Source organism: Lipotes vexillifer, unplaced genomic scaffold (genome assembly GCF_000442215.2).
Source record: "Lipotes vexillifer unplaced genomic scaffold, Lipotes_vexillifer_v1.1 scaffold835, whole genome shotgun sequence".
In the NCBI taxonomy this organism is placed as follows: domain Eukaryota; kingdom Metazoa; phylum Chordata; class Mammalia; order Artiodactyla; family Lipotidae; genus Lipotes; species Lipotes vexillifer.
In genome coordinates, this window is record NW_006774135.1 from 2,032,241 (window position 1) to 2,044,248 (window position 12,008).

General features: G+C 64.3%; 1 protein-coding gene across 2 annotated transcripts in view; it reads left to right on the top strand.

The window, feature by feature from the left end:
* The window catches only part of ARHGEF16 (Rho guanine nucleotide exchange factor 16), a 22,320-nt gene that overhangs the window by 1,693 nt on the left and 8,619 nt on the right, over nucleotides 1–12,008 (top strand). The window contains exons 1-6 of one of the 2 annotated variants that reach the window (XM_007448951.1): nucleotides 3,561–3,592; nucleotides 5,521–6,127; nucleotides 7,927–7,972; nucleotides 9,074–9,243; nucleotides 10,882–10,938; nucleotides 11,395–11,555. In XM_007448951.1, the coding sequence (XP_007449013.1) occupies nucleotides 3,561–3,592; nucleotides 5,521–6,127; nucleotides 7,927–7,972; nucleotides 9,074–9,243; nucleotides 10,882–10,938; nucleotides 11,395–11,555 (1,073 nt within the window). Of the gene's footprint in view, nucleotides 1–3,560; nucleotides 3,593–5,520; nucleotides 6,128–7,926; nucleotides 7,973–9,073; nucleotides 9,244–10,881; nucleotides 10,939–11,394; nucleotides 11,556–12,008 lie in introns of those variants that run through there. The other variant, XM_007448952.1, reaches the window with a different exon arrangement.

Below are 12,008 nucleotides of genomic sequence, written 5' to 3' on the forward strand. Positions count from 1 at the left end.
CGAGAGGAAACCAGGTGTAGAGTGAGGTGGAGTGACGTGGCTTGCCGGTGGGGCCCCTGAGATGCCAGTCTATGTGTGACCCGATGGGCACGGCCACTCTCCGTGGCTGGGTCCTGGAATTCTAGTTTCAGTTTCTGAATGGATCTCAGCTGCCCCTCTCTTTCGCCTGTGGCAGTTGTCGCGCTCGGGCGACCGGCCGCCTGTACCAGCATCTTTATTTCCAGTGAGAGTCGCCACTCACCCAGCTGGCCCACTGGGGCGGTGATCTGGGTCAGGACAGGGCCTGGCTCCTTGCCCAGCTCTCCGCTGACTGGCAGCCTGACCTCAGCAGGTTACATTCCCTCTGCCCCTGGTTTCCTCACCTAGCAGAGCAGGGAAATGCCTGCCGTCCAGAAGATCCCTGAGGGGCTAGACACACAAGGAGAGAAGGTGTTTAGAGGACACCCGTGGCTCACCTGTCCAGGCTACCAGGCGGAGTCAGGGCTCTGATTTCTTATCCGGAGCTCCTCTGGGGAAACACTGTGTGTGCCAGCCAAGCCTGGCACGGGGGCTGGGTTTATGGGGCAGCTGGATTCAGAGCCAGGAATGGGAGCCATGGGTGGGCCTGTCTGGGTGGGCACTGCGGGCTGAGCCTGCCGGTGCCCAGAGGCATCATAGGAAGGAGACAGCAGGAGGCTTTTGCTCGGGGTGGGAGGAGCGCGAGGCCTGCCACTGCCCCTCCCACTGCCAGGCTGTGTCCTGGACTGAGGACGGCCAGGCGGGTCTTCCCAACCTCCAGGGAGGCGGGTGAATCTCCAGTTAGCTGAACCGAGGTTTCTCTACCTCAGCACTGCAGACATTTGTTCCAGATGATTCCTTGTCGTGGGTGGTCCTGGGCCCTGTAGGGTATTGAGCAGTGTTCCTGGGCTCTGCCCACAAGAGGCTGGTAGCTCAGCCCCAGCTGTGACCACCAGGAATGTCTCCGGACTCGGCAAAGTGTCCCCTGGGGGGCCAAGCTGCTCTGGTTGAGAGCCCCCAGCTGCCCTTGGCCACCCTGCAGACAGAACTGTTTGCTACGTGCTGCATGGTTTACGAAGCCAAATCCTGCCCCAAATTCCATGTGACTCCAAGTCTGGAACCTGGCCGGGCAGAATTACCCGAACACAAGGCCATCATTGTGGGTCAAGTTTGTCTGAGCAAAGATGGGGTCGTGTGCACGGTGCCAGGGAGGCCAAGCCCCACCAGGCAGGGTCCCGTCAGCTGGACCTAGAGGGACAGACGTCCCACGGATGGAGGTGTTGTGGTGACGTCACCCTGGCAGGTCCCATACTCGGGTGCGGTTTGGGTCCTGGTGGCTGTGAGAGCTGCTGTGACCAAAGCCCCAGGCCCAGGCCAGGAGGGCTGTGCTCTTCAGGGCAGCAGGAGGGACGGTGCTGAGCCTGCTGGGGTCCTGGGAAGACCACCTGTCAAGAGGAATGAGGACTCCAGGGGTGCTGGGCTGCAAGGGGCCCTGTGGGCCAGGCCAGCGTGAAATGCAGAGCCAGGGCAGGGCCAAGTGCAACGTAGGACCAGAGAGGCTGGGTCGGGTCACCTGAGGTTGCCAGAGACCTCCCCCACCTCCACCTGTGGACTCCCAGCCCCCGCTCCTCCCACCCAAGCCCCGCCTGCCCCTTACCCACTCCTGTACATGTGCTGGGGACACCGGGAAGGGCTGCTTAGTGGCAAAGGGAGAAGCTGTGGTTCCCAGGGCTCAGCTGTAAGGGGCCCTCCCCAGCCCACCCTGAGCAGAAACAGCAGGCGTCACCCAGGAGGGGGCACAGATGGGTCTAGAAGCCCCTGTGGAGCTGCCCTGGTGGATTCGGCACGCCTGCAGCAAAGTACCAGGTGGGCTAGCTCTCCACATGGAACACCCAGGCCTCTTAAGGAAGACACGGTTCCAGGGAGAGCAGAGCCAGGCAGGTGCCCACGATATCAGCGTTCACACATCAGTTTGCGAATTGAGCCCAACTGTTTGTGGGGACGTAAACAGGAAATCATCCCTGCTCCTGAAGGACGCACAGGCTCACTGGGGAGACGGAGGGACGTACGGACAGCACGCGGCCCTCACTGCCGTGGGCATCGGTGGGGGAGCGTCCCAGGGCTGCCTTTGCTGGGGAGCAGAGCTGCCTCTGTGGCTCGAGTGGTCACTGCCGGGTGTCTGGTCTCTCTCTCTGAGTGGCATTGCTGCCCACAGAACATGGCCGCCATTGAGACTGTGCTCTCAGCCCTCCCCTGCACTGGCTGCAGGATACCAGGCAAGGGCCAGCATCCAGTGAGGATGCTGAAAGAGATGCTCTTAGAGCCAGTTGGCTAGAGGAGAAGCCTCCAGACATGGACCCCGTGGGGAGTCCCAAAGAGCCTGCCAGGCAGAAGCATGTGCTCGTGTGTGTGCTCACGTGTGTGTGCTCACGTGTGTGTGTGCTCACAGGGCACACGGGTCTCCCACCAGAACATGCCTGTCTCCTAAATAGGAGCCGACAGCTGCCTGGGACATTGAAAGAGGATGTGGCATCTGTGAAACAAGAACAGGCTGCTCTGCATAAAGAGCAAGAGAGAGCTCTTTGTGGGGCCATGAAAACAGCAGTCGTTTGGCGGGAAGGTGGGAAAATCTCCCAGGAAGGGGAACAAGAGACAAAGGAGAAGAGGTCGGAGATGAGGCCTCTCTGAAGGCTGCTCCGGAGGGAGAGCAAACGGAGGTGGGAGAAATTATCAAACAGACACCGGAAAACATGCGGACCTAAAACAGGTGGGAAGGAGGCACAAGCCTGTGGCTCAGGGAGTGAACTGGATCCGGCGCCGTGCCTGTCCCCATAGGCGGTGAAGCGGAGCAGGGGGAAAGAGAGCCTCCTGTCGTGACCAAGGCGGTGAAGTCAGACCGGCGTCGGATGGCTCGTTGGCAGTGAAAGCTGGAAGGCAAGGGATGAAGGCTTCTCCATTCTGGAAGAAAATAATCTCCGGTGGAACTCTAAAGGCATAAAGAAGACATTTTCAGAGGTCTCCCTCCCGTGACTCTGCCTTGGGAAGGTGCCAGGGGCTGGGCCCCAGCTCAATGCCGGTGGGGGGGGGGCGGGGGGGCTGGAACCGCTGCCCCCTTGCTTTGAATGACCATTAATCTGTGAGGCGCTCGCTTGAAGGAAAAGGCAAACCTTATACTCTAGAGATACAGTCTGAACAAAGCAGCATCGATCTCTGTCCTCCTGGAGCCCCTGTGCTGCTAGGGCTGAAATGAAGGCAAGCAAGAGGCGAGGAAAGAAAGGGGGGGCCAGGATGCCGGGTGGGGGTCGGGGCCGAGCTCCTGCCCTGAGAGCTGGGAAGGGAGGGCCTGGGGAGAGAGGACTGATGCTCGGACCCTATGGAGCACACGATCCAGATGCCCAGGGCAGGGACGCTGGAATGTAGGAGGGAAAATTAACAGGAAGAAAGCCAGCCAGTAAACAAGAGAGAATTATTAACAAGAGGGCGGCCTTGCTAACACAAACACCCACGGGGCATGGCCGAGCAGGGGGCGGAGCCTCGTTCACACAGCCAGGAGAGGGTGAGTGATGCTCCAGGCTAGGAGATCTCAAAATAGCAAGTGGGGCTTGTTTAGAAATTGGGAGAAAGCTGAAAAGCCAGGAGTGGTGGTTTGTGACGGACAGGGTGGCGCGGAGGAGGGGACTCCCCGATCTTGGATGATAAGCCTCTCCTCTCGGTGCTGTTTGACCTTTGAACCTATGCCCATGTAGCTCTGTGATTAGCTAAGCAGTGGGAGGAAGAGGACAGGGGTCCTGCGACAGCTGCAACCCTAGGAGTCGGCTCCAGCCGGGCCCGGGTCCTGGAGCTCGTGCAAGACCACGGCAGTGACCCACGGCCCTGGCACAGTGCCCCTCCCCTTCAGGCCTGCGTCCCGGGCTGGTGGCGCCCGAGGCCTGTGGGTGCGGCTGCCTCCTTTGGAACCGAGATCACACCCAGCAAGGGCTGGCCTGACAGGCTCCGTCTGGCACCTTCCGGCTCCGGAAGAGCCTTTGCCCTCTCCTGGGAGAGGACGTGTGCCACTGGCTGGGTCTGGGGCCTGGGCTCAGAGGAGGGGACTCAGGCCTGGGGCCTGAGATGGGGAGGAGGGAAAGGAAGGAGGAAGAATGAGGGGATGGGGCGGGCAGGGGTCACAGGCACCACAGTGTCCGTGTGGACCTCTAAGTGCCACCTGCGTGTTATACAATGTAAACCACCCCCATGGGAAATACATGGTGGCTAGAAAAAAGGACTCAGGAGCTGGATGTCTCCTGGATGCCCACTGGGGTGCATTTGCTTGGCCTGCATTGATGGAAACCTGTAAGAAACCCATTTCTCGGCCAGGCCTGGGTACGGTGCAGCCAAGTTAACACGGGGAGGGTGACCCAGGAAGGTGCAGACCCACCCACAGCTGCCAGCGCCCAGGGAGGCCTGGGGACTCAGAATGTCCTCAGGAATGCGTGGGCCGTCCTCCCGCTGTGGGCGTGGCCAGGGGTCCAGCGGCAGCCCCTCCCTGCGGCCCGGGAGGCTGAGCTGCGGCACACCTTCCTGGGATGGTTTTAGCCGAGAATCTGGGAGCTGGGGCAGCAGAGCAGGGCGGAGAGCCAGGCCTCTGGGGGCCCGAGTCGCTCCCACTGTGCCGTGATTTAGGCCACCCCATGTGGCCAGACCTTCCCGGCCTCCTGTCAGAGGGATTCCTGGGCTGAAGCTCAGAACCTCCAGGGGGAAGCACCCGGACCCAAGGTGTGTGTGTGAGGTGTGCTTGGGCTGGAACCCACCAGGTGGGTCCGGGGACAGACAGTGGGTCCCTGGTGGCGCCCACCATCCCAGGCCTAGCCCCCTCCGGCTGCGTGCACCCAGGTGGGAGAGAGCAGGGCGTGCCCTCCCACCCCGCAGAGCTGCTGGATAAACTCCTGGGTCAGCTGTCCTCCCCAGGTCCGCAGGGGACGTGGCACGGGACGCTGTGGTGAAGCTCTGAGCCGAGGTTCCCTCCCAGCGGGGCCACCTGGGCGGGTGACTTAGAATCTTAGTTCTCCATCTGAAAAAGCCTTCCACCCTTACCCGGCCCTTGTAATTTTAACGTTCAGAAGTTCTGCATTTATAAGAAGCGTATGAGTGGTGGCTATCCTTGTTCTTATTAAAAGTAAACGGGAAAGAATGAAAGGAGTGAGTTCTCTCCATGTTACGTTTGGATCGTATGAAGTTCTAAACCTTCAGCCGCTCCTCTTGAGGATCACAGATAACCTTCTGTTCGGCACCGGTGACACCATAGCCCCTCGGCGGCCAGGTCCCTGTTCAAACGCTATGTGTATGAGCTCCCCACCTTTCCCAGCATCCTCAGGAAGCTGGGTGCTTATTATTGTACCCATTTTACAGATTTCTAAAGTGAGGTACAGGGCATAGCAGCTCAGCTCCTGCCTGCGAAGCCAGCCTTGGAGCACCGCATCCTGGCAGCCATACCTCGGGCTCCGGCTGCAGCAGGGCTGCCCTCACCTCTGTCCTTTCCCCCAGGTCCCTGCGGCCACTCAGCATGTCTCAGCAGCACTCGGACAGCTCCTTGGAGGAGAAGCTCCTGGAATACCGCTTCCACTCAGAGCTGCAGCTCGACACCGAGGGAAACCCAGCGTCCGGGCTCCCGATGGTCCGGGGCTCCCTGCAAAGCAGGAGCAATGCCGCCTTCCAGCCCGACACCCCAGTGCCCCCGTCGCCGTCCCCTGAGGCCCAGGAGCTCAGGACCATCGTCCTGAGCACACAGAGCCCGGCAGCCCTCAAGATGGGCACTCAGCAGCTGATCCCCCGGAGCCTGGCTGTGTCCAGCAAGGCTAAGACCCCGGCCCGCCATCAGAGCTTTGGGGCGGCCGTGCTCAGCAAAGAGGCTGCCCGGCGGGACCCCCGGCTCCTCCCGGCCCCCAGCTTCTCCCTGGACGACATGGACGTGGACACGGGTCCCGGGGGGATGCTGAAACGAAATCTGAGGAACCAATCCTACCGGGCAGCCATGAAGGGCCTGGGGACCCCTGGCGGCGAGTACGGCCCTGTCCAGCTCAGCCCCAAGATCCAGGCTCTGGCCGAGGAGGAGCCCAGCCAGCCTCCTGCTCGGTCCACGGCCAAAAATAAGGTAGGGGGCTCATCTGCCTGGGCAACGGGGCGGGGGCCGTGCCTCAAGGGGCCTCGGGAGCTTGTGGGCAGGGAAGGGACCCGAACACACCTTCACATCATCATGCAGCCATGCACCTTGTGCAGGCTCCTGGGAGGGTTTATTCCAGTTAAGCTCTACAGCCAGGCCGTGAGCAGAGTGTGAATGTCCCCATTTTATAGATGAGGCAGCTGAGGCTCAGGAAGACCGAAGGTGTTAGCCAGGACCCCGGCTCTCAGCCACAGCAGGGAGCGGAGCCTGGGGAGGAACCAGCCCTTCTCTCCAAGTCCCTCTGAGCACGGAGGGGGAGCCAGCCCATCTGAAGGACAGATTTCAATCATGGCTTTGCAGCATGGACTGGCCTGGGATCTGTCTGCCCGAGGGGCGCCCGTCGGGGACTCAGGAGGGCTTGTGGCAGCTCAGAAGTCGCATGCTGCCCTGCACGCTCTCCCTCCCTGCCCTGCCTGACCGCCGGCTCAGGGCTCTCTGTGCCCACAGGCGCCGTCCCGGTGGCCTCCTCCACCACGGGCTTCTGCCCAGACCATGAGCCTTGGCCCTGATCTGGGGAGAAGCCCAGACCACCTGTCAGAATGCTGGTGACCCAGCGTGCAGAGGGGCAGGGCAGGGAGGACCGCTGTCCTTGGGCTAGAGACAACCCTGGCCTGTGAGGCAGGGCACAGCCCCTGCGGTGCACGCCAGAGAGCCTGGACCCTGGCACCTCCACGCCCACCCAGGGCCAGGACCCTGTTGTTCATTCATGCTTGATGCATGCAGCCAGCCAACGTTTCCTGAGGTCTCACGCACCCAGTGAGCAGAGGCCCCAGGATAGCTCCCAGGGTGGTGGGGCCCCGTGGCTGGGCTGGGGGTGCTCAGGGTGCTGAGAGAGCATAGAGGTGGGGCTCCCCAGGAGCTCAGGGCCGGGGGGATGCAGGGGTCCCGGAAAAGAGAGGGTTAAAATAGATGCATGGACACAGGATGGGAGCAGGTGGAGGACGGGCTGCGGAAACAGCGGGTGCCCGGGCCTGGAGGTAGAAGGGGTGGGGGCGCTGGGGGGTGCCGGGCGGGCATCAGGGAGAGCCGGGTGCGCCTGAGAGCACCACACATTCCAGACCAGCACAGGGAGTTTCAGGCTCCAACTTATTTCGAGAAACCAGCTCCCGCTTTTCTGGAACCCGTGCACCTGTGGGTCAGGGGAAATGGTGTCCCAGCCAAGGAAGCGGGCTCTTAGTGGCAACTGGAAGGACCAGGGTATGGGGCCCTGAGAGCCCTGCCCACCCCCAATTCACCCCTGCAGCCCCACCAGCAGCTGCTGGGACCCCGGGCCTGTGCTGGAGCTGGACGCCAACCTGCCAGGCTCTGCTCTTCCTGCCACCCCAGGTCCCAGACTCGTGGGGCCCCCGTGCAGCCCCAGCTCCCACCCCAGTGTCCCTTCTAGGCCATCTCCCAGCCACACCTGCGCTGCCTCAGCTTCCCTCCAGGCCCACCTTCCTGAGCATCCCCTCTCGGCAGCCCTCCTGCGCCTGCCCAGCCCTTGGTCACCTGCCCTGCCTGCTCTGAGCCCCATCCCACCCCGTCCTACCTGCCCTGGCCTCTGCCTGGTGGCCCCGTCTCCTTGTGGAGCCGACGTTTATTAAGCACCTTCTGCATGCCCAGCAGAGACCCCTCGTGTTGGGCGCGGCGTCACATGTGGAGGGTCTGGTCTCTGGGCCCAGGTGCAGGGACTGCTGCCTGCTGCCCCTCCTCCCTGCTGACTGCCCGTGTCTCTGGGTCTCTCTGCACAGAAGACGCTGGGGCGGAAACGCGCACACAAGGGCTCCTTCAAGGACGGTGAGTGTGGCCAAGGGGCGCCGTCGGGCGGCACTGCGGCCGGGCTGGGCCCTGGGGAGGCTGGTCTCACTCGGGCATCCTGGGGGAGACGGAGAACTATGTGCTGGTTGGGTTCCCTCTGGGGACTGGAGGGCCTGGTGACCCGTCTGACCCTGCAGCCCTGATGGGCCTAGAAAGTTCCCTTGGACTCTGTGCTGTCCCAGGGGCAGCGGGCAGACAGAGCCTCCACACTCTCCCTCAGCTGATGTTTGTCAAGCACACTGTGTGCACCAGGCCCTGCCAGTGGGACCAAGGCCAGGCAGAGGGCCCTGGGCCTGGGGTGCAGAGACACAGGCCACAGGGACCCAGTGTTAAAGGCTCAAGGGCCGTGGGTGACACCTGGGCTGTGGCAGGGCCCGGAGCAGTGCCTTCAGCCTGCCGAGGGGTGGGTGCCAGCAGGACCCCATGGGAGTTGGCGGGTAGGTGCCCGCCCAGCCTGGATGCACAGCCAGTGGGTGTAAGGGGCCCCAGCCAGAAAGGGCCCCCTCCCTGCCAGCCCCAACCTCTGTGGACAGCCACAGGTCCGGGCGTGGGGAGGCCTCAGGATCGGGCCTCGTCCCCCAGGACAGCAGCAGTGATGCCCCAGGTCTCGGAGCCAGGGTGGGAGGGAGCTGCAAGGAGGGGCTGCCTCAGAGCCATCCCGAGCCACGCACCCGCCTGGCGGGGCTGCTGAGCGCGTGGCCACTGCAGAGCCGGAGAGCGGGAAACCTCACCTCGGGCTGGGGGGCTCTCAGGAGGCGGCCTCCAGCGCCCTCGGCCGACCTGGGGACGTCCGCTGCCCAGTCCCCCTCCCTAAGGCCGTGCAGTTTGGCCCGTGCCACTCTCTGATGTGTTGGCTCAGAATGAAGGTGCCACATTCTGCAAGGGGATGCCACCCCTGCCCTGGGCTCGGCCAGCTCAGCCACGGGAGCCAGCCGGCCCGAGGGGAGCCTGCTCTGGGGGGCCCTGTACCACCTGACGCTCTCAGGGCCTCCTCGGGAGGACTCAGCGTGTGGGTTCCCAGGGTGCCAGGACCGCTCAGAGCCCCCAGGCCTGTAGGTGACGCACACCCCCTCTCCCCAGATCCCCGGTTCTACCAGGAGATCCGGGAGCGAGGCCTGAACACCATCCACGAGTCCGACGATGACTTACTCGATGAGTCCTCCAGCCCTGAGGGAACCCAAAAGGTGGATGCCCACATCGTGGTCAAGAGCTACCGGCCCCCCCAGGTCACCTGGAGCCAGCTCCCAGAGGTGGGGCCGGGATGGCGGGGAGGGGCCCTTCTCCCGACCCCGTGCGTGGTCCTCCCGGTGAGGGGAGCGGCCTCCTGGAAACGCCCCGTCTGCGCCCAGCTGGCAGGGAGATCTTCCTGGTGCCTCAGAGCTGCCCTGCCCTGCGGGGCCCCGTGGGGGTGGTCGCTGCGGTGGGGAGAGGGGTTAGGGGCATGTGTCATCTGTGTGTGTGTGACGGTCGTCCCACGGGTGAGCCCCTCACCCTCCCTGAGCTCCCTGCTCAGGCTGACCTGTAGGGACCTGGGGGCACAGGGGACCTCCTCCCAGGGCGCTGTGCCCAGAAAGTGCCAGGAGGGTCCAAGTGAGGAGGCCAGAGGGGAGGGGAGAGGCCTGGCCGGAGCTGCACGCCACTGCCAGGCACCCCCTCACCTTCCACATCTGAAAATGGGGCTGGTCCCTGCCCCGCAGGGCTGTGGGTTCTCGGTGGAGAGCGTGGCTGGGACAGAGGCGCCGGTGCTCCAAGCAGGTACCCAGGAAGGCAGTTCTCGCTACCCCAGGAGGGTGCAGCTGGCCGTGGGGCAGACAGACTCCTGACCCCGTCCCCTGGGAGCCGAGGGACGGAGCTGCAGTGCGGGCTGTGGGCGCGGTGGGCAGCAGGGAGGGGCATCTGGCTGTTCCTTCTGTCTGCGGTACAACAGGCCTCATTTGCATCCCGTGGGGCAGGAGAGGGGCCGAGGCACCGTGACTGCCCGCCGAGGTCCAGGACACTGCATGCCATGGGGCCGCCGGCCAGGGAGGGCCCAAGACGCGGCGGGGGTTAGGGCAGGCAGACAAAAAGTTCCGGAAGTGCACGTGTGTTCCCCCCCTGCCAGGTGCCAGCTGCGTGCCCGGAGGTGCGTGTGCGCAACCTCCCGGGTCGGGGATGGGATCCAGGACAGTTTATCCTAGAAACGCTGCCGGAGGTTCTGCTCCCGTCACCTGAGCTCAGGTGTCTCGGCCAAGCCTCTGGGTCCGAGGACGCATAGGATTTACCTTCCCAGCTCAAGCACTGCTGGCAGCCTCCGCCCAGCCCGGTGGGGAGGGGAGCACGAATCGGGTGGCCCTGGTCCTGCAGAGGGTCGCCGGCAGGCTCTGCAGGCACTCGGCGGGCATACTGTGGCCGAGTGAACCACACTCCAGCCGGGTCAGCCGGGGGCCAGGGGGCCTGAGGGGTGGAGAGCGGGACAGTGTGCCATGCTGGAGCAGTGTCACCCCTAGCTCCGGGCAGGGTGCTCGCTCACCTGGCCCAGGTGTGCCCGAGTCGTGGCCCTGTGCTCAGCACACACCCCTCAGCTTTCCCGGGTGGTTCTGAGTCTCTCCACCACCTCCCAGCCCCCGGCAGCTCTGTGGGACAGAGCCACCGTCCCACCCCTGGAGAGGCCTTTCCCTCCGGACGCCCATGCCCTTTCTCGGCTGCCCTAGGGCCCCTCTAAGGAGGGAGGTGTCCTTGGAGAAGAGAGACCTGGGTGAGAGGACCGAGCAGGGACGGGCCAACTCGGCGGTCCCAGATGTCCCACGAGGGGCGATGTCCCCTGCATGTCCCTGCATCTCTGGCTCCGTGCTGGCTCTGGCCCGGTGGCAGGATGAGCTTCCCGTGACTCGAGCCCGTGCCGTCCTCAGGTGGTGGAGTCGGGCATCCTGGACACGCTGCCCGCCGAGGAGCACGAGAGGCAGGAGGTGAGGGGTGGGCTGGGGGCGTGGCCCTGCTTCTGACACGCCGGTGGGGGGCGCGGGGACCACAGCCCTGGCGACGTCGCCCACTCGCCCATTGGCTGCCTCCTGGTACCCGGCGATGGCTGATGCCCTGGCTGGGGTGGGAGCTGGGGGAGCTACCGTTACTCACTTTCCGGGCAAGGGTGGGATCCCTTGCCGGCGCCACAGCTCATCAGTGGCCGAGCCAGAGTGCAAGCCCAGGACTCGGGCTCACGTCCCCACAGCCGCGCTGATGGCCCCAGCCAGCGACCCGTCCGGGGGGCCCGAGTCCTGACCTGCCCCCTGCCCCCCGATCATATCCCCGCGGCCTGAGCACTTGTCATCCGCGCACCCTGGGCCAGGCCCCGTGTGTGGCAGGGCAGCTCCGGGCAGGGCCTGGCGGGCGCAGCTGCCCCAGCGTCCGCTCTGCTCTCGCCCCAGGCCATCTTCGAGATCCTCACGTCCGAGTTCTCGTACCAGCACAGCCTCGGCATCCTGGTGGCCGAGTTCCTGCAGTCCCGGGAGCTGCGGGCGACCATGACCCAGACAGAGCACCACCACCTGTTCTCCAACATCACGGACGTGCTGAGCGCCAGCCGGAGGTCAGGCCCAGGCCCAGCCCGTCGGCCCGGCACCCGACGGCGCAGGCTCTTGAGGGTGGGGAGGCTGCGGCTCTGGGTGACCCCGGTCTGCGAGTGCGGATGGACGGCCTGGAGCAGCCCTGGGGGGCAGGGAGCACGAGAACCTCACGGGGCCCACGGCCACCAAGAGCTGGCCCTGGGGACGTGCAAGCGCAGAGGGCCAGTGACAAGGTGTGAGGTGCCCGCGGGACGGAGCAGGCTGGAGGCGGCCTTGAGTTGCAGCCCCGGCTCGTGTTCCGCGCCGAGGTGTTTGGTGCCTGGCCCAGGGCTCTGGTTGCAGGGCCAGGAGGTGGAGGAGGGGCTGGGTGTGTAGCTGCAGGCCTGCCAGGGCCTGTGTGTGTGTGTGTGTGTGTGTGTGTGTGTGTGTGTGTGTGTGTGTGTGTGTGTGTGTGTGTGTGTGTGTGTGTGTGTGTG